At 37.7% G+C, this 22743-nt stretch overlaps 1 protein-coding gene across 4 annotated transcripts in view; it reads right to left on the bottom strand.

Annotated features, from left to right (window-relative positions):
- The window catches only part of TNRC6C (trinucleotide repeat containing adaptor 6C), a 148341-nt gene that overhangs the window by 45626 nt on the left and 79972 nt on the right, over window positions 1-22743 (bottom strand). For 3 of the 4 annotated variants that reach the window (XM_070937513.1, XM_070937514.1, XM_070937515.1), the window contains exons 5-8: window positions 12086-14662; window positions 5834-6043; window positions 5387-5556; window positions 453-533 (exon numbers count right to left, since the gene is read on the bottom strand). In XM_070937513.1, the coding sequence (XP_070793614.1) occupies window positions 453-533; window positions 5387-5556; window positions 5834-6043; window positions 12086-14662 (3038 nt within the window). Of the gene's footprint in view, window positions 1-452; window positions 534-5386; window positions 5557-5833; window positions 6044-12085; window positions 14663-16802; window positions 16873-22743 lie in introns of those variants that run through there. The other variant, XM_070937516.1, reaches the window with a different exon arrangement.

Genomic DNA, 22743 nt, shown 5'->3' with positions numbered 1-22743 from the left:
AAACTGGTTCTTAACAAGTTACCATCTTCTACATGGTAAACAATTTTACCTTTAACCAGCTTTCTGCCAATTTTTCCAGAATGAAAATTAAGAGCCTCTAATCCCAGGCATCTACAAGATTAATTGCTTTCATAAATATGACAAAAGGAGCACTGTGACCCAAGCTCAGTCTCCTTCAATATGTACAACAGTGCTTCATTTGAACAAAAGGGACGGAGCTGGTTTCACATTGGTTTCAACTTTTGAAGTTATCCCCTTTCTGTCCCTCACTCCATGCTATTGCCTCTAATCTCTAGAGGCAATAGCTAGATATACTCTGTATCTTTTTTGAAATTTATCAGCTATTTTTTTTGTCAACTCACTTAGAGTCTGATCTTAATGACATGTTATGTATTGCTTAGAAGAGAATCAATTTCACATTTAGAATATGTTGAAATTTTAATATAACTTACTGGGAAGCCCATGTCTGTAAGCTGTTTTATCAGACGATTCATGATCCAGGCCTCATCTTGCTTACTAGATGTCTTCATGCCCTAGGAAAATGAAAAGAAATAAGAAAACCCAATTCTAAACATATGTACTCAGAAAAAGTCTATTGCATTTAATTAACTTTACTCTAGCACTGGCAAATCTGGACAAACATTAGATGGCAGCAAAGAAAATACTGAGCTTTTTGTAATCCTAATGGTAGCCCTGCCTTATTTCCTACTAAGTAGATACAGGATTGCAGCCTAAATATATATATTTCCTTTAAATTATCAGTAGGGCCAAGATGTATATGATTACTGTAGTATAATATTTTGAATATGAAGCATTTTGGACATGGCAATAAATAGAAACAGCAGTGATTTTGGGGTTTACCACCAGTTTTCTCTCTTCTATTCCTATGGATCAGGAAAAAAAAAATAGAAGTAGATGCTTTTTTATTGATCTGAGCAACCTATCATGCGAGATTAACAATTTTGGAGACTTGTAAGCATCCATATAAACTTTGAGGCCTTAGGTTTAAACTGCAATTAATGAATAAATGAGTAAACTATAGTTTGATCCTAATTTCAAATTAAATTAGCATTTGAAATTCCTGTTAGACATATAGAGGAAATGTTTCTTTAAAGATGAAGGCAGATATTCTTATTGGTGTTAAATGGAAAAGTGGAGAATTGAATTTCTCCACTTCGGACCTTCAGCTGATGTTATGCAACGCCAGATCCATAGTAAATAAAGCCCCCCTCATTTGTGATCTTGTTCAGGAGGGGGGAGCGGATCTGGCAGGTATTACGGAGACCTGATTGGGCCAAGAGGGGGGGGTCCCCCTCGTTGAAATGTGCCCACCTGGTTTCCGCGCATTTCATCAGCCGAGGTCACAGGGTAGGGGCGGGGTGGTGGTTGTTGTTATAAAAGAAGGTCTTGGTCCGAGGGAGACCACTGTTCCTCAGATTGCCGGATATGAGTCCCTCCTGGTGAAGTGGGGTCACAGGGTGCAGATGGGCTTGCTGATCATGTACCTGGCTCCCTGCCACGTGGCAGCGGCCCTGCCCTAATTGCTCAACGTTATAGCCAGGGTGGTGGTTGATACCCCTAGGTTTATGGTCATGGGGGATTTTAACCTGCCATCCATCGGTGAAGCGTCTGAGACAGCGCAGGAGTTCATGGCTTCCATGACGGCTATGGACCTGACCCAGTTAGTGCATGGCCCTACTCACACGGGGGGGGGGGGGGGAAACACTCTGGACTTGGTTTTTGTCTCTGGTCAGTGGCTGAATGATCTTGATATAGGGGATATAGTAACTGAACCCTTGTCATGGTCGGATCATTCTCTCCTTCGCTTTGACCTTCAAACTGCTACACCCCGCCACAGGGAGGCGGAAACGATGAGATGGTTCCGCCCCAGGTGCCTGATGGACCCGGATCGGTTCCAGACGGAGCTTGGGCCATTTCCTGAGGCTCTGGCTCACGGCTCGACCGAAGACCTGGTGGCCTCCTGGGATAGGGTGGCTGCTAGAGCTTTGGATCGGGTCGTGCCTTTGTGGCCTCTGACTCAGCGCCGATCTCGCTTGGCTCCTTGGTTTACCAAGGAGCTGAGGGAGATGAAGCGCCGAAAAAGACGCCTGGAGAGCGGTTGGAGGGCCAGCCATTCTGAATCTGACCGAACACTGGTAAGGTCTCATATTAAGACTTACCTGGTGGCGATAAAAGCGGCAAAATGTAATTATTTTTCCGCTCTTATTGCATCATCAGATAACCGTCCGGCCGCCCTGTTTAGGGTGACCCGCTCCCTGCTCCACCAGGAAGTGCGGGAGGACCCCTTGGAGGGTAGAGCTGAGGACTTTGTACAGTATCTGTATGACAAAATCGCTCAGATTCGGGAACATCTCGACTCCGACTGGGTAGATTCAGGGGGGAGGATGGAGGCAGGTCTTGAGAACATTATCTGGGAAGAGTTTGATTCAGTGACTCCTGAAGACGTGGACAGGATACTGGGCAGACTGAGCGCTGCCACATGTTTATTGGACCTGTGTCCCTCCTGGTTGGTGCTGGCCTCTTGGGAGGTTATACGAGGCTGGCTCCAGGGGATTATAAATGCTTCCTTGAGTGAGGGTGTCTTCCCCGCCACCTTGAAAGAGGCGGTGGTGAGACCTCTCCTCAAGAAGCCTTCCCTGGACCTGGTAGTGTTGGCTAATTATCGTCCAGTCTCCAACCTTCGCTTTGTTGTGAAGGTTGTTGAGAGTGTGGTAGCGTGACAGCTCCCTCAGTACCTGGATGAATCGGCTTATCTGGATCCATTCCAGTCGGGCTTCAGGCCTGGGTACAGCACGGAAACGGCATTGGTCGCATTGGCTGATGATCTCTGGAGGGCTCGGGACAGGGGTTGCTCCTCTGTCCTGGTCCTATTAGACCTCTCAGCGGCTTTTGATACCATCGACCATGGTATCATGCTGCACCGGCTGGAAGAGCTAGGGGTGGGGGGCACCGTGTTGTGGTGGTTCTCCTCCTTTCTCTCCGACCAGTCGCAGTCTGTGTTGGCGGGGGGCAGAGGTCGACCCCGAGGCCCCTTGTATGTGGGGTGCCACAGGGATCGGTCCTCTTACCCCTTCTGTTCAACATTTATGTGAAGCCGCTGGGTGAGATCATCCATGGTTTTGGGGTGAAGTACCATCAGTACGCTGATGACACTCAGCTGTACATCTCCACCCCAGATCACCCCAATGATGCCCTTGAAGTGATGTCCCGGTGCCTGGAGGCTGTGCGGATCTGGATGGGGAGAAACAGACTCAGGCTCAACCCATCCAAGACCGAGTGGCTGTGGTTTCCGACATCCCGGTATAGTGAGTTGGTGCCATCACTGACTATTGGGGGCGAGTCGTTGGCCCCCATGGAGAGGGCTCACAACTTGGGTGTCCTCCTGGACTCACAGCTGTCTTTAGAAGAGCATTTGACGGCTGTGGCCGGGAGGACTTTTTATCAGGTCCGCCTGATTCGCCAGTTGCGGCCCTTTATGGATCGGGACTTGTTAAGTATGGTCACTCATGCCCTTGTCACTTCCCGGCTGGATTACTGCATGCTCTCTACATGGGGCTCCCCTTGAGGAGCACCTGGAGGCTCCAGCTGGTCCAGAATGCGGCCACGCGGGTGGTTATGGGAGCGACATGGTGCTCCCATGTGACGCCCTTCCTGCACGAGCTGCACTGGCTCCCGGTGGTCTTCCGGGTGCACTTCAAGGTTTTGGTTACCAACTTTAGAGCGCTCCATGGCTTAAGACCAGGGTATCTATGAGACTGCCTTCTGCCACCAGTAGCCTCTCACCAACCAGTACGCTCCCACAGAGAGGGGCTCCTCAGGGTGCCGTCGGTCAAACAGAGTCGACTGGCGGCCCCCAGGGGGAGAGCCTTTTCTGTGGGGGCACCTGCCATCTGGAACGAGTTCCCCCCAGAGATACGGCAGATCCCAGATCTGCACACTTTCCGCCGTGCCCTTAAAACGTTCCTTTTCCAGCAGGCTGGCCTGGCCGAACCTCTTTTTTAAATCGTTTTAAATTTTAAATTTGTCTTATAAATTGGGGTGTTTTAAATTTGTTTCGGGCCATGGTATTTAATATATTTTAAATGGTTTTTAACATTTGTATTATGTGTCCTTTGGGAGTAGGGCGGTATATAAATTTAATAAATAAATAAATTAATAATAATAATAATAATAATAATAATAATAATAATAATAATAATAATAATAATAATAATTGCAAAAAGCACAGCTTGGCTGCATTTTGTGCATCTGACATTAATTTTTGAGCTTTTTCTTTTAGTCATTTTAAATTATTCATTTAATGTATTTGGTTATCCTGAAGCAATGTACAAAACTATGGAATCAAAATTAAAGTACAATAACACAAAAATAATACAAAAATAATAGAAATTCAAATCAAATATATTATAGCCCCTCAAAAAATAATCTTAGTAAGTTTTTTCAGTGTCTTAATTTGCTTCACAAGATCAAGTGGACACCTAAATTGTGTTTGTATATATTCTTATTCTTAATTCAAGAATAAGAATACTAAATTAGTAATATTTCTGGAGTAATTTTCCCATAGGTGTAACTGAATAATTCATATTTTATTAAGTTTATGGGCCATGCCAGTCACAAACAATTCTCCTCCATATATCAAGATGTAATAAAACAGTGAGACTTCTTTGAGAGTTAAATGATAATTTCAATATTTATGTTAATCCAAATGGGCAAACTAAACCCGTAACTGATATGACCCGCACTAATGGCAAACATTCTTATTAAAAATACAAAGCAGAGTGTTTCCACCAAGATTCTGGCTATTATCTGTAAAGCCCCTAATAAGATTGGATCCTTGCTAGCCTTGTGATCTTCTGCTCCTGGTAGAATCTGTCCATCAAAAAGGCAGGGGTCAAAAGGGCATGCTGTAGATCCTCCTCTCTTAAGGTGTGACTGAGGTATGGGACTCTGGCCTTTTCAGCTGAACTACCCTCACTTTGGAATTTTTGTCTGTTGAGATGTGACTATAAGGCAACTGTTTAGTAGTCTAATTCTTTTGTATTGATGTGATTGTTGCAATATGGTTTTAATAAAAGCTTATGGTTCTACAAAATACATGTTGCTTAGAATTAATTTTGTTAAGTATATCTGCTTTGGAGTATCAGGCCCATTCAACAACAACAACAACAACAACAAAGACAACAACAACAACAACATCAACAACAAAACGCAGAAACAATGGCTTCTCTTCCATAGAATAATGAAATATTCTGGTCTATAACAATAATAATTGATTTGAGTTATTCAGTAAAGAAAGCAGTATCATTGCTTGAACCATTTGACTATTAAATTGTTGATACTTGTAACACAGCTGTTTCAGTCCTACCTTCTGAAGTCCTTTCTTTGGGACATTCCCCCAGGAGCTACAAGAGGAATTGCTCTCTTGTGAAGCAGTATTATTCCACATATCTCCTTCTTCATCTTCCCACTGACTTGTACTGAGATTTACTTCATCTCCACCACTGCCCCAGCCTTCTTGCATAGAAGATTTAGAAGCTATGGGGGAAAGAAATGGAAGATTTAAGCAAGCTTCCCTAGTCTCTTTAAATCTTGCCAACTGTAATCATAGCAACACCATATTTTACTTCAATGGGATAAAATTGGAGAGCCTACGGATGAATCAACAAAAAAGGACAGCAATTCTAGATGCTGACACATCTTTCATCTTTCACAACATAAAAGAATGCCTATTTAAACTGAAAAAGAATGTAAAAGCAGGAGTATTTATTTTCTTCCACCTTAGCCAAGCCAATCAATGAACTACAGATTTTACCTGGTTTGCACAGTGCTGGGGCAGCAGCTGGTGCGCTCACTCTTCCATAGGTCCCTGCTGACTCAGCAGAGTTATCTCCCCACCCTGTACCACTGCTAGGGGGCTTCCCCCAGGCTGAAGTGCCATTATCAACTGCAGCAGAAGGGGAGGAAGGTTCTCCCCATGAAGCTTCAGGCTTTGCATGGACAGCAGGCATCTCTCCCCAACCTGCTGAAATCAGAAATTGAAAAACCATGTTGAAAGCAAAACACAGAATTAATTGTTAATACGACATGTTTTAATTGTTTTACTTAAAAATTACGGACAACTTGACGCAAGCTCAGATAAAATTTAGTCACCTATGACAAGATTTGCTTTTCTTTTCTTAAAGGAAGATTCGAGAATCACTGCACTATAATAAGAATCCTTTGCTAAATTTTTTCCCATTCAAATCTTTTCACAATTTACTAAGTTATAAAAAATATAACTTTTATTAACTTATAACTAAGTTATAAAAATATTACACTTCCATAATAAACAAAACTCATTCATTTGGATGGCTGAAATCACAAGAATTTTCCAATTCATTCAAAGCAAAACTCTGAAATTCACTCTGAGAAAAATAATGCTGGCTTCATCCGTAACTTTTATAAGGGCTTTTAAAATACACTTTTTCTCTCCGATTTTTAATTAAAATGTTTTTTAATGCTATGTGCTATTCTTAAACATTTGATGTAAATTTTAAAACTATTAAGTTTTACACACTTATTTTTATATATTATTTATTTGTATATCACCTTTATTATTTTTATAAATAACTCAACGTATCTAATACATTCTCCTCTTCCTCCTATTTTCAACACAGCAACAACCGTTGTTTCATGTATCATGAAACAATAATTTTTAACCCATTAACTGACTATTTTGAAGTATGTTCAATTTTGTTGCTATTTTGATAGAGTATTCAAACATCTTGTAGTCAAATATATAAAAAGAAAAGTTATTTCTGGGCCCTCTAAAGAATGACATCTCTTCAGTATTCTACATCTCAAAACTAGGGTAGTGGAAGGAGTTTCTTCAAGACCTTTGCCCAAATCCATTTATCCATCAGTTAGAAACATTTGGACAAGTCCTTATCCAAGAACAAAGGAATGACTTTAGAAGCTTATCACAAGGATAATATGGTCTACCTAGCATTTTGTATATTAAAACTGGTTGGAATGCTACAAAAATAACCAGAAACCCAGAATCTGGTTGACTTCATTTTCAAACAAAAGGGCCATGTTGCATAATATGCCCTTTAAAAAAAATTGGTACCAAAGTAGAAAGGTTTTGAAAAATTGGGGAAAGACATGAAAAGCAATGGAATAAGGAATAACCGGTTTATGGGAAAACTGCAGAAAAGAACTAACAAATCAACAGAATGGATATAAATAGGAGTGTTTTATAAAGTAGGAACTCTGAAGTAAGGAACACATGTTCATATATAGATTTGAGATTGCTCCTAACAGGACTTTATGTTAAAAAAGGCTTCACTAATTGATTTATTATGTAATTATATCTTTGCCATAATTACATTACCATTCAGGAAATTAAGTACAATTAAATATTATAAGGAAGCCACTAAATAGATAGTAAATGCTATGTAAATAGAGAAACTTCAAGGAAATAAAATAGTACACGTCTGATAAAATAAATCATAATTCACAGGTTACTTTGCCAAATAAGGAGCTATAAAGTGGAATTTCCACTTTACAAAAGGAAAAATATGAAAGGTTATAAGCTACAGATTGAATGGATTCTTCTCTAAAACAGCATAGCCTAAGTTTGTAAGGGATTTTTTAAATATTCCCCTTTAAGAACAGCTGCTGGGAAGCTATTGAAATGTTCTAATATGTATTCTTTTTAAAGCTTTCAGCTTCTCTATTGAATGAGGATCAATACTATAATAACACTAGAGCATCTACTCTTGTTAAATAAAAATAAAAAGAACAGTTTCTCATAGTTCTCTTTAAATTCAGTAATGATTAAAAACAATCAATCTGTAAGATATAAATATTAGCTAAATACATTGTGTACTGAGCCACATACTATGTAAATTATTACTCACAACAAGGGAGTTCATGCCATGCCAAATTAGTTATAATTATATGACAACAATAACATGCATTATGACACTCTTAGTTTGTAAGGTTCTCCAGAGATCAAACTGAATCCAAAAAAAGTTGCAAAATCTTAATGATGGTTAATATGAAAAATCTTACATAATAAGTTGGGTGTTGCTGATATTTAAATCTGGGGGGGGATCCACAGTCTACTAATGTTTTAAGGATAGGTATGAATATTTGCACTATTTACATATGTATACAAAACACTACAACCAAGCAAAGCAAGACATTAGTAAAATTATTCTAAACCAAAAAAAATTAGGCATTCAGGTCTTTTCATTGGCTCAGTGTGGAAAATGACAGAACCTGATTGAAGAGGGCAAATTGCGATACTGGAAAGATTACATACACGAATTAAAAATTTTTGAATGTAAACTTTCAAACTAAACTGATTCATATAGCCAAGTATTCTTGCTGAACCAAATAAAAACTATTCCAGACAATTATTTGAACTTCCTTAAAATCTTCAGGTTGACTTAAGTGTAAAATGTTATCCATACTTGACAGTTTGATGATATATTCTTTAACTGTTTTAAAAAAGATGATTAATAATTTATTAATGGAGGCTAGTTCTTTAATTAGCTATGTATTCTCAAATGAACTAAGACAAGCAACATTGCATTTATGCAATGGTAACCTAAAAAGAAATGTAGCCTTAACTACAATAATGTAGTTGTATAACATTAATAGAATTTAGAATCCAGAATGCTCTTGGAGCCCTATGACTAATATCGTTCATATTTTTTGAATATTCTAGGATTACTAGATATAAAATAAAGTAAGTAATACTTAGTATTCTTAATGCACTGTATCCTATCCTATCCTATTGTGATATAATAGTGCTACTTTATTTTAGAATTTTTAGGAAAACCCGATCAACTACTTTCTCAAACTTGAGGAAATACCCAATCATCTTTCAAAGACATAAAATATATGTAAATGGAATTTCAAGGATTCTCATAGTTAAATCCCATCTCCATTATATAGTTTTTAGTTTTCTATTCAAAATGATATTAAATGGTCTTCAAACCATCCACCCAGCCTGATGCACACTATCAGAAATGTGCTGTAGAAAAACATAAGCCCTGTCCCTTCACCATGCCAATAATCATTGGCATGGTTTGACTTATAGCCTCTCAGTTATTCATCCTACAAAGAGGCCCCTCCAAGTAAGCCTTTTCTGAAGAAAACTGCACAATTTTCATATGGGACACCTTCTACATGGGGGAAGAAAAGGAAACTTTTTAAATTATTATTATAAAATGTACTACTGGTCTCTGGTTAATATATTTAATAGAATTAATCTAAAATCAAGGCCACATAATGATATCCCATTGATATACAAACTGGAGTCTGATGATCCCCTAAAATTTCAGCACTTTGTAGCACGAACTACACAATGTGAGGAACATTCATTCAAACAACTAGACAATGGATTATGGAAAGTGACAGAATGCTGCTCCTGTTCATCAAAATTGCTTTTGTTGTGGTGGCAAGGATTCCCCTCATAGGGTTCTTTAATCGCTTTAGGAGTCTTTCCTTAGACCAAGACAGGGTAAATATAGTGCCCTTAAGGGTCTGTTGCCATACTGGTGGCAAATACTACTTCAGGACTGTTGAACAGACAATGAAGGAAATTCTGAAAGCATTTGAAAGGCTGCTGATGCTATTATCAAAAGCTATCTGATTCTACAAGACTTTGGAGGAATAAGAGTTGGTCTGCATGAAACATCAAAGAGTCTTCAGCTTCAGATGTAAAGAGAAGCCTAGAGATGTGACTATGGATAGCTAGGATGACATTTTGGGGAGAGGGGTGCCCAAAGGGGAAAGGGTTGTTTTGCATCACTCAGTGATTTTCGTAACTGTAGATAAGAATGTTTACCACCTTGACCTCTACATCTTATTTTATATTGCAGCATGATTAAATATTTTATTTCTCCATATTTTTATCAGAACCACATTTTTGCTTTCCCCCCCTACACTTTGATGTTGTATTTTAACTATATATGTTATTTTATTTGCCTCAGAGCTAACCAATAAGTGTGAATCTTTATCAATCCATGGAGGTTGCAATAAGCAAAATATGTATTATGAAAAAAAAAAATCTAACTTTGTAATCTATGAGCCAAAGCGATTGGCAGAAAAGGTTCCCTTCTGCTACTATGATAGGCCTGGAAATATTGTTTGTGGTAGGGGAATATTTGGATAAATGATGCAGTTGCTCCTAATCTGCTCTCAAATGCTTAAGCACATATGCAGCTTATTGGCTTAATCCTTATTCCTTTGATTAAACTATTTATTGCTTACTTAATATGGTTTATACTCACTTTTCTGCAGATATTCCATGGACACATTTCTATTTTATTCCAAACTATTAGGTATTTCAATTATTCAGCAATTGTAGAAGTACAAACTGAAAATTCTCCTTCTCAAGTTTGATCCTTTTATTCCAAGCAGAGTACAATACTGCAGCTGCCTATACTCCAGTTCCACTTGAGTAAGTTAATAGTTATTTAAAACCCAAAAGTAATTGGAAGAAGCAGTGGCTATCATATCTAATCAAAATATATTCAATCATTCCTAGAGATATGGCACCTCATATTTATCAGAAATGGGTAATTCCTATTTATAATGGATGAAATGGAAAACTGTTTCTTTAAATATTTGTGCTATTTCCTCTGTTTCAAATGAAAGGCAGAAAATGGCACAAACACATTTCAACTAAAACTATTAATGAAGAGTTTTAAATATGAGCTGAATTATTCCTGTAGGGGTCTAAAAAGCTAAAACCTGGTGTGGGGGGGAGAAGAAGAAAGAATTTGGAAGTTGTCAGACATTTCATTATGATGTTATCAATGTTGCTTCGCTGCTATTGTTTATTTAATGTAAGTGTTTTCCAATATTGTCATACAAAAATATCCTTATAAAAGCTAATGAATTTTTTAAAAAGTTGACTCCAATAACTAAGCAGATTTTAGGTTAGCAATAACTGAAGAAATATCTCTTTGTCAAAAAACATTCAGATGTAGTACCTGATTGCACTACCAGATGCAGTATCTGATAACGAAGTACCTGATTGCACTACCAGATGCAGTATCTGATAACGAAAATCAAAGACTAAACAAGACACAGGTCATGTGAGAAAACAGAACTAAGAAAAGAAAAATATGGCACAAATTATGAAGACAGTATTTTAGAATCCGTTATGTGAAGTGCTGATGGACTTGAGTGTTAGTCAGTGACGCTGAACTGTCAATCTATGATCCCAAACACATTTATTTGGTTATACGTATTCTGAAGAAAAGGGGTCACTAATGTCTCTACCCAATATGATTTCCTTTGCATCTTTTCTACTTTTTCTTTAGAACAAGGAATTTGTAATGCCTTTTTTTTTTTAATGACAGTGTTCCACTGACTCATTTTGTTGGACACCGTTTCAATTTTATTTTTACAATCCTACTGCTCATTTAAATCTATGTAATTACATTGCTTTCCTAATTCAAGTGACAATCTAAAACGCACTTACCTGAAATTAAGCTTAACTGAACTTAATATTTTATTTTGAGCAGCTATGGATAGAACTGAATTGTCAGCCTTTCATGCCTGCTTAAGTTTTGCACTTTGGATGGAAAATAAATCAGTTTCATGCAAGCAACATATTGGAAACTATATTTATACCTTGTACCCGTGATGGCGAACCTATGGCACGCGTGCCAGAGGTGGAACGCAAAGCTCTCTCTGTGGGCACGCATGTCATCACCAGCTGCTCTTCTGGTTTACAGCACGTGCATGTGCACTTGCCAGCTGATCTTCGCGCATGCCGGAGCCCCGGAAACCCGAAGACCAGCTGGCCAGTGCGCATGTGCACACCGGAAACCAGTAGACCAGGTGGCTGGTGCAGGCATGCGCACTGGCCAACTGGTCTTTGAGCTTCCGGGGTTCCAGCATGCATGCACATTCCGGTTTGGGCACTCGGTGCCGAAAAGGTTCACCATTACTGCCTTAATACTTTCATCTTAAATATTAACATATATTTAAGGTTGAGTACGTAAGTTAATAAGTACTATTATTTCATGCTAAAAAAAGATCAAAATATGTATCTTACCTGGGCCAAGCAGAGGGGACCGGTTTGACTGGGCACTTGACTGGTGCGGTGGCTGAGGTTCAGCCATGTTTGCGTTGATAGTGGTGGTTGTGGTGGTAGCTGTGGTACTGCTCTGGATTACAGAATTGTTTCTATCCCACATATTTACAGTCTTGTTGTTATTGTAATTTGGATCACCCCAAGCTGAGGTACCATCATCTATCTCCATCTTGCGCCGAATGGAGGGTGGAGAGGGCTCTTCCCACCCAGTTGCTTCACTGTTATCTTTCTGTTTGGCTGGGAGTGGTCCACCAACCCATCCTGATCCAGTCTGTTTAACAGAAGCAGCTCCTCCCCAGTTACTCATATTGTTATCCTGGGATTTAGAAGCCCAATTTTGTTGGGGACCAGATTTTAAAGATTCCCCCCAGCTTGTACCTGTATTAACTTTGCTATTTGTGCCATTTCCCCATCCACTGGTCCCAGAACGTGTAGTGTCATTCCAACCAGACCCTGATCTGTTGTCAGCATCCCATCCAGAACCATTCTTTTTCCCATCTCCCAAATGTCCAGGGATAGATGAGGAATCAACCCAATCTCCACCACTTGAAGTCCAGCCTGGATTTGATTTCTGTCCATCTCCCCAGTTTTGAGATTTGGGTTTTTGAGGTTCCCCCCAAGTAGGCGACTTGTCCTCCTGATTTGTGGTCCCACTCCAAGTGTGGCCACTTTTGGCAGCAGCAGCATTATTGACAGCAGTTGAATTTGTTAGCTCTCCCCATCCCCCAGGGCCGTTGGGCGCTTTGTTATTGTTATCACCCCAACCTGTATTAGTTGGAACGGATGCAGGTGGAGAGCTGACCCACCCAGATACTGAAGAGGTATTTGTACTGTTCATGATGGACCCATCATTCTTGCCCCCTGCATTTGAAGGCTGAGTAGCCGCACAACCCCAGGCCTCAGTTCCATTGTCATTCTTTCGATCAGACCTTGGAGATTCTTCAAATTCCCAGGCAGTGTTTTGTTTTACAGGCGTCTGTCCCCATCCCGTGTTGGAAAGAACCCTTGGGTCAAGGTCATTCCTTGGCAGTTGGACTTGTCCTTGGTCTATCATTCCCTTGTCTCTTCTTCGACACTCTCCAGGGCCTTCTCTTCCAGTACTGCCTTCATTTTGACTTCCATTGCTATCATTACTTCCTTCACTACCTGTGTTGCCAGTTGCTGCAGCTTTGGCCCAAGAGTTTATTTGATCATTGCCCTGCTGCATGGCAGGATTCTGGTTGGTAACACTAGAGCTATCCCACCCTGTTGATCCTTTTCCACTGATGTCATTACTGGAATGCTGGTTTGGGGGTTTGCTCCATTCACCATTAATACCATTGCTAGTGCTGCGGTTTGAATGTCCCCAAGCACCAGAATGCATACTACCAACGCTATTGTTGCCATTGCCCCTGCCCCATGCTAAGACTCCAGGACTGGTAGGATCCCACGCACTTGTTCCATTCCCTTCCTTTTGCACAGCATTGCTGGATCCATTTTGCTTAGCAGTTAATGCTGAGTTCACAGTGTCTCCATTCCCCTGACTGAACCCAGAATTGCTGTTTCCTGTGGCAGGATTATTTGGGGATATTCCCCACACTGAATTGCCCATTCCTTCACCACTACCCCCACTGACTTGAGAAACTGATGTCCCATTAGCACCAGGAAGGCTTTGCAAATGGGGTGGGATGATGGCCCCCATGCCAACAGCCATGCCCCAGTTTGGCAGTCCATTTGTCTGCATTGCATTGATAGGGTTTGGTGAAGAGTTCATGGGGTTAGTGTTATTTGGTCCATCAGTGTTAAGGTTCTGAGGTTGTACGCTGAAAGACACATTCTGAGAAGTGGACGTTTGTGGTTCTGTGCTCTCTTGTGGCAACAAGTTTCCCCAAGCACCTAAGGTGCCTGCTGGGTTCCCATTCTGGTTGCCCATGTTCTGACCTATGGCACTGACTGGACTGCAAATACTGGAAGGGTTGCCTGCTCCCACAGTTCCCTCATGTCCAAGTACAGGCCAGGCAGCTGGATTGGCATTGGGGTTAAGGTTAAGATTAATGCCAGCATTTGAGTTGGAAGCACCCCAGCAATTCTGACTTCTACCATCTCCAATCATGTTGTCCATCTTTCCATCCCCACCACTAGCAGAGCAGTGAGCTAAGCCAGAGTTAGAATTGGTGGCAACACCCCACACTCTGGTCGAGTTTCCATTACCATTTGCTCCCCCAGCTCCAAGGGCACTCTGGTTAGAAGTGCTTTGGATGAGTGCTCCATTGGTGCCATTATTGCCATTGGGTTTCTTTGTATGTCCAGTGAAGTTGCCTTGGGCACTCCCTGTAGCCATGCTACTATTCTCAGAGCCACAGTTGGAGGCAGAGTCAGTGTCTGTAGTACATTCTGAGGCAGACTCAGTCTCAGTTCCTGTAATGGAAGGCCACGCTTCCTTGTCAGTCCTGTCTATTATCACTTTATCCCAGCCGCAACTGGCTTCACTTCGGAAAGTGGGCTGCTGTCCCCAGTGAGTATTCTCATAGTTGTCTCCCAATCCACTGTGGCCAAGGTCTGTAAAATCAAATATTATGCAAATTAATCACATGACAATGACCAAATATACAAGTATGGCTTATTACAATATTTTCATACACATTTCCAATTCCAAAGCCTATCATCACATCTGAAAAAAAATAATAAAGCCTATGTGATGGCATAAAAGCTATGTATTAGAAAGGTGAAGTACAGATTTTTCTATACATTAAAATATAGTCTTCCATGGTACAACAATGCACTAAAAATTCCAAGCTATGATAAAATAACTCTTCTCTATACTAATACATACAGGTTTTAGATACATTCAATACTTAAATTCCTCTTATAAGACTCAACTAACAAAACCAACTTTCTTAACCTATACTGAGGGGCATACAAGCATATATTTTTCTATAAATTACAGAAGTTAAAGGTAAATTATATTAGTATTATCAAATGATTTTAATATTTCAACAAATTTATAAAATTAATCAATTCCTATAAGATGTATAATGTACCTTAAATCTTAGAAAACGTATTGTTGTATCACAGATATTTAGGACTTGAACTTAGAAACAATAGGCCTAATAGAGCCAAACATTACAATGATGTTACTTTCAAGACTTTTTAAACGCTAAAATTAAAAAGATAGAAGAATCAGTTGTTTCACTGAAAATTAACGACTTGGACGTAATGGTTAGTATTCCATACATATAAATGACAGTACAATGTGGGCATAGGGCTCAATATAATCCTGACCCATGAGGAAGAAAAGGGCAAGCAGTCTCCTTACTTATGTCCTAATCAAGCAAAGCATAATGCTAGCTTTTGAGACTAGGAAAAGCAAAGAAAATTAAGAGTTGTAGTTTTAACTATTTACAAAGAGATTCAAGGGGGGTTATTCTTGTACGTGCACAGGACATTTTAAATATTAATAAATTAGCTATTTTTAATAACGTTTTGTTCTGCAATGTGAATTACTATTAAATGTAAACTATATTTTCTGTAGTTGTCAGAGATAATTTGGGATTTTGAGAAAAATCTCAAACCAAGAGAAAAATAATTAAATTTAAGCCTTCTATAAATAACTGGCAATTTTTCATTTTTTAAAGAAAACCTTGAATCTTTTTGGGATGAAGTGATAAACTATATTCTAAATTATGATTCATCATAATAAAAACTTGGCAGTACAATATTCTTTATATTGAACAATTAAAGGTATTTTTAACAGTTAAACCCAACAGTGTGTTTCTTATTTATTTAAAAGACCAGTTAAGGCATTTTAAAAGGCAATCTTCTAAGTATATAAATTAGATGAATAAATAAAATTTCTATAGCAGAATAAAAACAAAACTTTGTGGATATTCAGGATGAAGACAAAAAAGGTTTTTTTTAAATGCACAAAGGATCTATTTTAGTCTGTAAAAGTTTATTTATTATTAAGAGGCTCCCCCTGATTTCTATAGCATGTATAATCTGAGGGTCAAGCCCTTTTTAAAGGTGTTAGAAATCTGTAAGAATTTGGTTTTTTTAAATAATAATAGGTGAAGTATTTATGTCTGTGTTCTGAATTTTGCAACTATAAACATTTAGGTGGAAATTGCAAGTTTGTCCAACAAGAATTACTGTACAAAAGCTTAAATTCTAAGACTGTGCCAGAAATACTAACGCAGATATGAAAGAGTTAAGGGACAGCCCAAAATAAAACAGCTTCATTTACAGACAGAATCCAATACTAAGCCACACAAGTGGAAAAACCTAATTTTCTTTTCTTTTTTTTTTCTTCTCTTTTTGCCACGGTATGCAACGAAGTATGCTCCCTCTGAACCTTTAATGTATTCAGGAAAGAGCTGAGCAGCATAAAAGAGAACATTCTTCATTATTAGATAATGAGTACTCTGTGAAATACTAACACTCCAAAACCAAACAGCAGTAGATAATGACAAATAATAACTTCATTTTTCTGCCCAGCGCAGCATATCTATAGCAAGCAGCTCTTTCTCTGAGGACGCCATTTTATCAAACCTGAAAGGCAGCCAAAAGCTTAGGACGCTGTGCTGCTGCTGCCTCTAAAACATTATGTAATAAACTGATTTAACAGAAGCAGATGCTATTTGCCCCTCCCTTTTTTTTCCTCCTCTTGTTGCTCTAAAGGGGCCAATGAGTAATAAAATACCTGACGAAAGGTGACGCCCAACCATCCTAGAAGACGCTACATTGTGTACAGAGCTGCCTCTCCTTCTGCATCTAGGTTCGCCTGGACTCTCAGCTTCAATATGTCGGCTGTGTTGAGAGTGAGCCTCATCCTGTAGAGCTGCCAAGAAAACCGCTCAGTGCAAGTGTGCACCCAGACAACCTGCAAGCTTGCTCAGGCCTTAGCTCTGCTAGCCTTGGAAATGCTCTTTCTATGCAGGGAAACTCTTCTACTCTCGCCCCCCCCTCTCCAGCATATAGCCCCCTTAACTCTGGGTAAGGCATCAACAGATGAGGATTTAAAAGCTTGATTATCTAATTGCAGCTGACATTAAACCGATCTTGCTTCCTCCTTAAATTCTTTCAACTGTCACAAAACATTTTCAGTTCAAAACCTAGCCACAATTAGCACGGTGGCTGCTTTTCTTCTGGTTTTGAAAGTCAGCCAAAAGAACAGCCGCATATTGCTGATTGGCTACATGCAAACACATTCCTGCCTCCTTCGTATTTCCACCCTCCTCTTCCCATCCTTAAAAAGAAGAAGACGGGCTGCATACTTGGCAAACAAGCACTGGTAATGATATTGGGGAGGGGAGGGAGGGGAAACCTGACATAAAACCAGGTAATTCTCCCAAGTCTTTTAATTGTTTCTCTGCTTTTATCAAGAACGTAGAAAGTGGGCAAGTGCATTGAAACCCACAGCTTTAGTTTGTGAGCATGTGGAATTGTTGCTACATGCCTCGGAATGACAAGATAAACTGCAGCACTTTTTCCCTTCAATATTTGCATTTGTTGTACCATGGAGGCGCAAGTATTTGATTTCTAGTTAAGGCTTTTTAATTTTGTTTCTCGTCTTTTACTTAAACACTGTGTAATTTTTATATGAATGATGATATCAACCTCTGATCCAAAACATAACATTTTCAAACTAATAAGATACAGGGAGAAAAAAATCACTATTATTTTATTGACTTGGAAGGAAGCAGCCCTGAATCCCTTCACTTAAGATCAGGAAAAAAGAAAAAAAAACCTTTCATCTCATTCATATCTCAAGCCTTCCAATCTGAAAGCTAAGGATGAGATAAAATACATAAATCATACAGGTAATCTGCTCCAGGTAATCCAGAAATAACTATTCAAATATAATTACTTGAAAGAAAAATTACAATTATTGCATTCACTAGCTTCTAAAACGTAGATTAGGATAAATCTGTGTATATTCCACTAAGCACATGTAAGTGCATATTTAACTTTCTTCAAAACATAGCAATGTTTTTCCCTCTTGTTTATGGATCAAATTATCATTACTATCACAAGTTAGCAGAATAGTTAGAGATACCTTTAAAACTATTCAAACATTATTGTGAAAAAACAGAAGTGCAACTGAACAAGATTTCAATGGTTAGGATTGTAAATATTAACAGTAGTAATTATTCTGCATAATATAGTAAAAATAAAAATATTCTGAAATTTGCAAGTTATGTACATTTGAGTAACTTTTGTACATATGATGGATAATCTTCTAAAAAGAGATATTATGTATCATGATACCTCTGACTATATAGATAGTCCTCATTTAACAAGCACCTGTTCAGCAAATACTCAAATTTAGGACTGCACTGAATGGGTTGTAATGACAGCTCCTCACAGTTGTGGCCATTGCAGTGTCCACATAGTCACGTAATTGCAATCCAGTCACTTGTCAATTACTTTTCAGCATCTCACGGCCATGTAATCACCATTGACGACCTTTGTTACCTGCCTCCAACAATAGGGAAGCCAGAAAGATATTGCAAATGGAGACCATGTGACATCACACTTATTGGTGGTGCGGGATTCACTTAACGACAGCAACCGGAAAAGCCAGAATTGCTATTGCTAAGCAGTGAAATCACGTGACATTCCTTTTTATGATGTTGTTTAGTGATGCCAAGTCTGATCCCAATTGCCATTATTAAGCAAGTACTACAAGTATAGCTCTATCCTGAATTTTGTCAGTAGTTACACTGCTTTTTTTTTTGGTACCAAAGATTCATGGACATAGTTTTAGTATTTCATTCAAACCTTTTTATTACTTTGGGTTTTTTTTAAATTTCTGCATTCTACATTTCATGACTTTGAACCAAGAGTGTATATATAATTCAGTATGTTTCCTTCACTGGGGTGAAATAAGTACATTAGGGAAATATATGTAGAACACAGGGAAAAATTCCAATAAAAAAGATAAACAAATATTCAACAGTATTCATGTATTTATGCTGTCATTTCCAATAAAGCAAAGGATGACATGGCAAACATCTTATTGTCAAGTCAATTTAATTCTGTGTATTAACATTTGACTTCTATTTACAAAAGTTTCCCATGTTAAGTTTTTGTTGGCAGCAACGCTAGGAGGATGTAAGAATATCTTTCATACCATATTTATTCCTAGATTCTTATTTCTAGATTGGATTGAATTGTACAGTACAATTATTGTTGGTTGGATATTTTTGAAAATGAACCTATTTTTAAAAAAAAATACTAACCATGTTATTTCAATTATTTAAACCATTGGGGAGAGGAGAGATAAGATGTAATCTATGTCTAGCCAGTGCTGGAAGAATCCCAAGCATCTGTATACAATTTTCTGAAAATTCCTTTTGGATTTTCTGAATGCTTGAATTACGTTGCCCCAGAGTATTAGACCTTCATATGGGCCTTGATTTTACATAAATGGAGTTTGAAAGAATGTTGGCAATTATTTTACTTATTTCATAAAGTCACCAAATATGCTATTTATGTGCTTATTTGTAAGATCAATTAACCGCCTCAAAGGATTTTATATAGCTGTCCATCTCACTGTGGCTATGGGCAGTTTAGAGAGTTAAAAACACATGTGCAAAATACAACAATAACAACAAAGAAACCATACTGAAGCACATTTAAAACAATTAAAATCTATTCAAATCTTTAAAAAGCCTATAATCTGTGAGTGATAAAGACATGTGAAAAAGAGATTTATGGTGAAATGTGAAAGGAATTTGCTACCACCTCTTCAAACGAACAAGCCTCATGAAAAGGCTCACTTCTGTGAGCTGTAACTCACAGCATCGGATGCTGTAATACCGGTAGTGTTATTTATGGTGGAAGGCCCACCAAAACATAATATTTTTTCATAAAATTTGTTGGTTGGAAAAATGCCACTAGAACTCAGTTTTCATCACAAAGTACTTAATAATATCGGATAATGATAATAATCACATTATTATAAAACTTAACTATTCTGAAACCAATGATTATTATAATGATTGTATACAATTAACCTTCAAAGACCTTTTGAAAGTACTTATTCTTCAGAGCATCATAAAAACAGTGGCCACTTTCTTCTTAGTGACAAACTGTTCCACAGGAGGGAAGAACACAGACAAACCAACAAACAACCTAGAACAGAGATATAGCTAGGTATCATTCATGTATCTGTATGAAAAAGTACTCATGCCCCTAATTTCAGTAACTGATTGCATCATCTTTAAATGTAATAACTGCAACCAAACACTTCCTGTACTTGGTTATCAATCTTTCAGACTGATATATAGCAACTTCTTCATATAACTGACAATTCTCTAGCATGATGAACTACTCATTTTAAGCCAGCCACAATATTTCTTTAGAATTTAGATCTGAACATTGACTTGCCTGCTCCAAAGCAACAAAATTATTCTTTTTCATCCATTTTCATGTCAACTTAATATATTTGAGAATTTTCTCTTGTTCATGATCTATTGTACTTCAATAGATGGGTTAAGAGAAGAAGAGATTCTTTTTGTAACCTTATGTGGAGAAGAAGAATTAAATTTGTTTGTACTTGTGATGAAAATTGGAAGCAATTTAAATAAGATTAAATATGTTAAATATTTCTTTTCTTATTCCTTCTTCTTTGTTCTTTTGTTTCTTTTTTCTTAATTCTGCACTTTCTATACTTTTTTTACTTTTCTTCTTGTTTGAGTTTAGTTTGCAATGTCTTTTACTATTGTTATTAAAATTTTCAATAAATAAAAAATAAATAAAATTTTCAATATTTTAAGAAAGAAATTTGTTTTCAGTAGAGCATGATATTTACTAGGATCCATGTGGTAATGGCAGGAACCAAAATTGTGATACTTCGGTAGGGTAGGGTAGCGAAATCAGACCTGTTTATTGAAATAGTTGAACATATAGTCCCAGTTATTCTCTTAATTGAATTCACTGAACTGCTGGGGAGTGGGTGGCAACCAATGTTTCCCATTAGTATATCTTGTTTTATGAAATAAAAGAAACAAACATCTAATGACTGGTGCTATTTGTTCAATCAAATACTGTATCAGTAAGACAAACTTTGATAACATTCAGTATTACACATATCGAAAAATGCAGAAAATCCAAACCAGATGAACATTTTATTAACAAAATGTATATGCCTTCTAATGGTCTCTAAATATGATAAATTAAATAAAATGTGACTAAAATTAGATTGAGTATAAATAAGTATAGTCCCACTTTCTTCAGATGCAGTAAACCAAGAATCTTGTAAATAAGACTTGTATTATTATGCCCTCCCTATTGCTCAGGTTTTGGAATATTCAAAGAATAATCTATTTCTCTAGAACTGTCATTTATAACACTAAACTTGATTTGCTTTACAATCATTCCTAACAGAAGACAGCTGTTATATCATACACTTCTTGAAAGAAGATTAAGACTTCAAGTGGACATAAGGAGCAGAAAGAGCAGGTCAACTTCCAACCCCGTTAAAACCGATTAGCTGAGCTAAAAATATATAGTTCCTTTGTGAGATAAAAGGTTGCCAATTAGCTCTCATAGTTTTCATAATCTAAGTTCAAAAATGCAAAATTTAGTCAATTATCAAATGTGAATTCTTCCTTTTATCAATAGAATACCATTTCAGTATATTGCATTTATTATATGTTAAGGCTACATTTTTCATTTCACTTTTTTCATTTTTTAACATTCATGAGTTGAATTTCTGACGCTAATTTAATTAATTTCTTGTTTCATAGTTATGCATTCTGAGGAATATAGTAACAACTGAATTTTAATCTCAGAGATTACAACATTTCAAAAACAAAATCAGTTAAAAGAACTGATAGTATTTTTCATTTGCAATACAATTAGCACAGCATACTTTGAACAATCTAATAGATACGCTTGCATAAGATTTAATCTGTAATGAAAATGAATTTATATTGAAATTTAGACTCCTAACTATAAGGGGTAACAGTTTATAAATGGTACAATATGTAACAAGATTAAGAGATGGTAATGCATTTATCAAAAGCAACAGAATTTGGCGAATCAGATTCCTGTGACATGGCGTGCTGTATAATAGATGAACTATAAGTTCCAGAATTCCTAGCTTTGCATCACTAACCATAACAACCAGGAATTCTGGAAATTAAAATGCAGCATCAATAGAGGCAACTGGGATAAAGATCCCTGTTATAGTTATACTTTTTGCCTTCTCGGTGAATTGGCAACTAAACTGCACTCTAAGGGATATCAGACATTTTGTGTTTAAATATGTCTGAGACAAAATACCACTGCAGACACTATTATTCTGAAGAAATTGAACTCAGCTGAACTTTATAGTCTGAGTTAATTTTCAGACTAGCCTTCTAAGCTAATGCCCTCTAGATATTATGGGGTCCCAGAATTCCTTGCAATTCTATCACATCTGAAGAGCTCCAGTTTGGTGAGATCTAAATATAGTTATGATGTGATGGCTTCTTTGTATTTTCATATCTATAATACATTAGCATAATATGCAAAGTAACATTCGTAATCATCTGAATGCATTCATTGGAGCACAGCTAAGTTGTCTTGAAAGCTGACCGCATATGATTCATATTTCATATTTATTCTAGGTACTTTACTTAAAGAATGGATAA

Source organism: Pituophis catenifer, unplaced genomic scaffold, assembly GCF_029215685.1.
Source record: "Pituophis catenifer annectens isolate HBS135680 unplaced genomic scaffold, rPitCat1.0.hap2 SCAF_2, whole genome shotgun sequence".
NCBI lineage: Eukaryota > Metazoa > Chordata > Lepidosauria > Squamata > Colubridae > Pituophis > Pituophis catenifer.
This window is presented reverse-complemented; position numbering and strand designations above follow the sequence as displayed.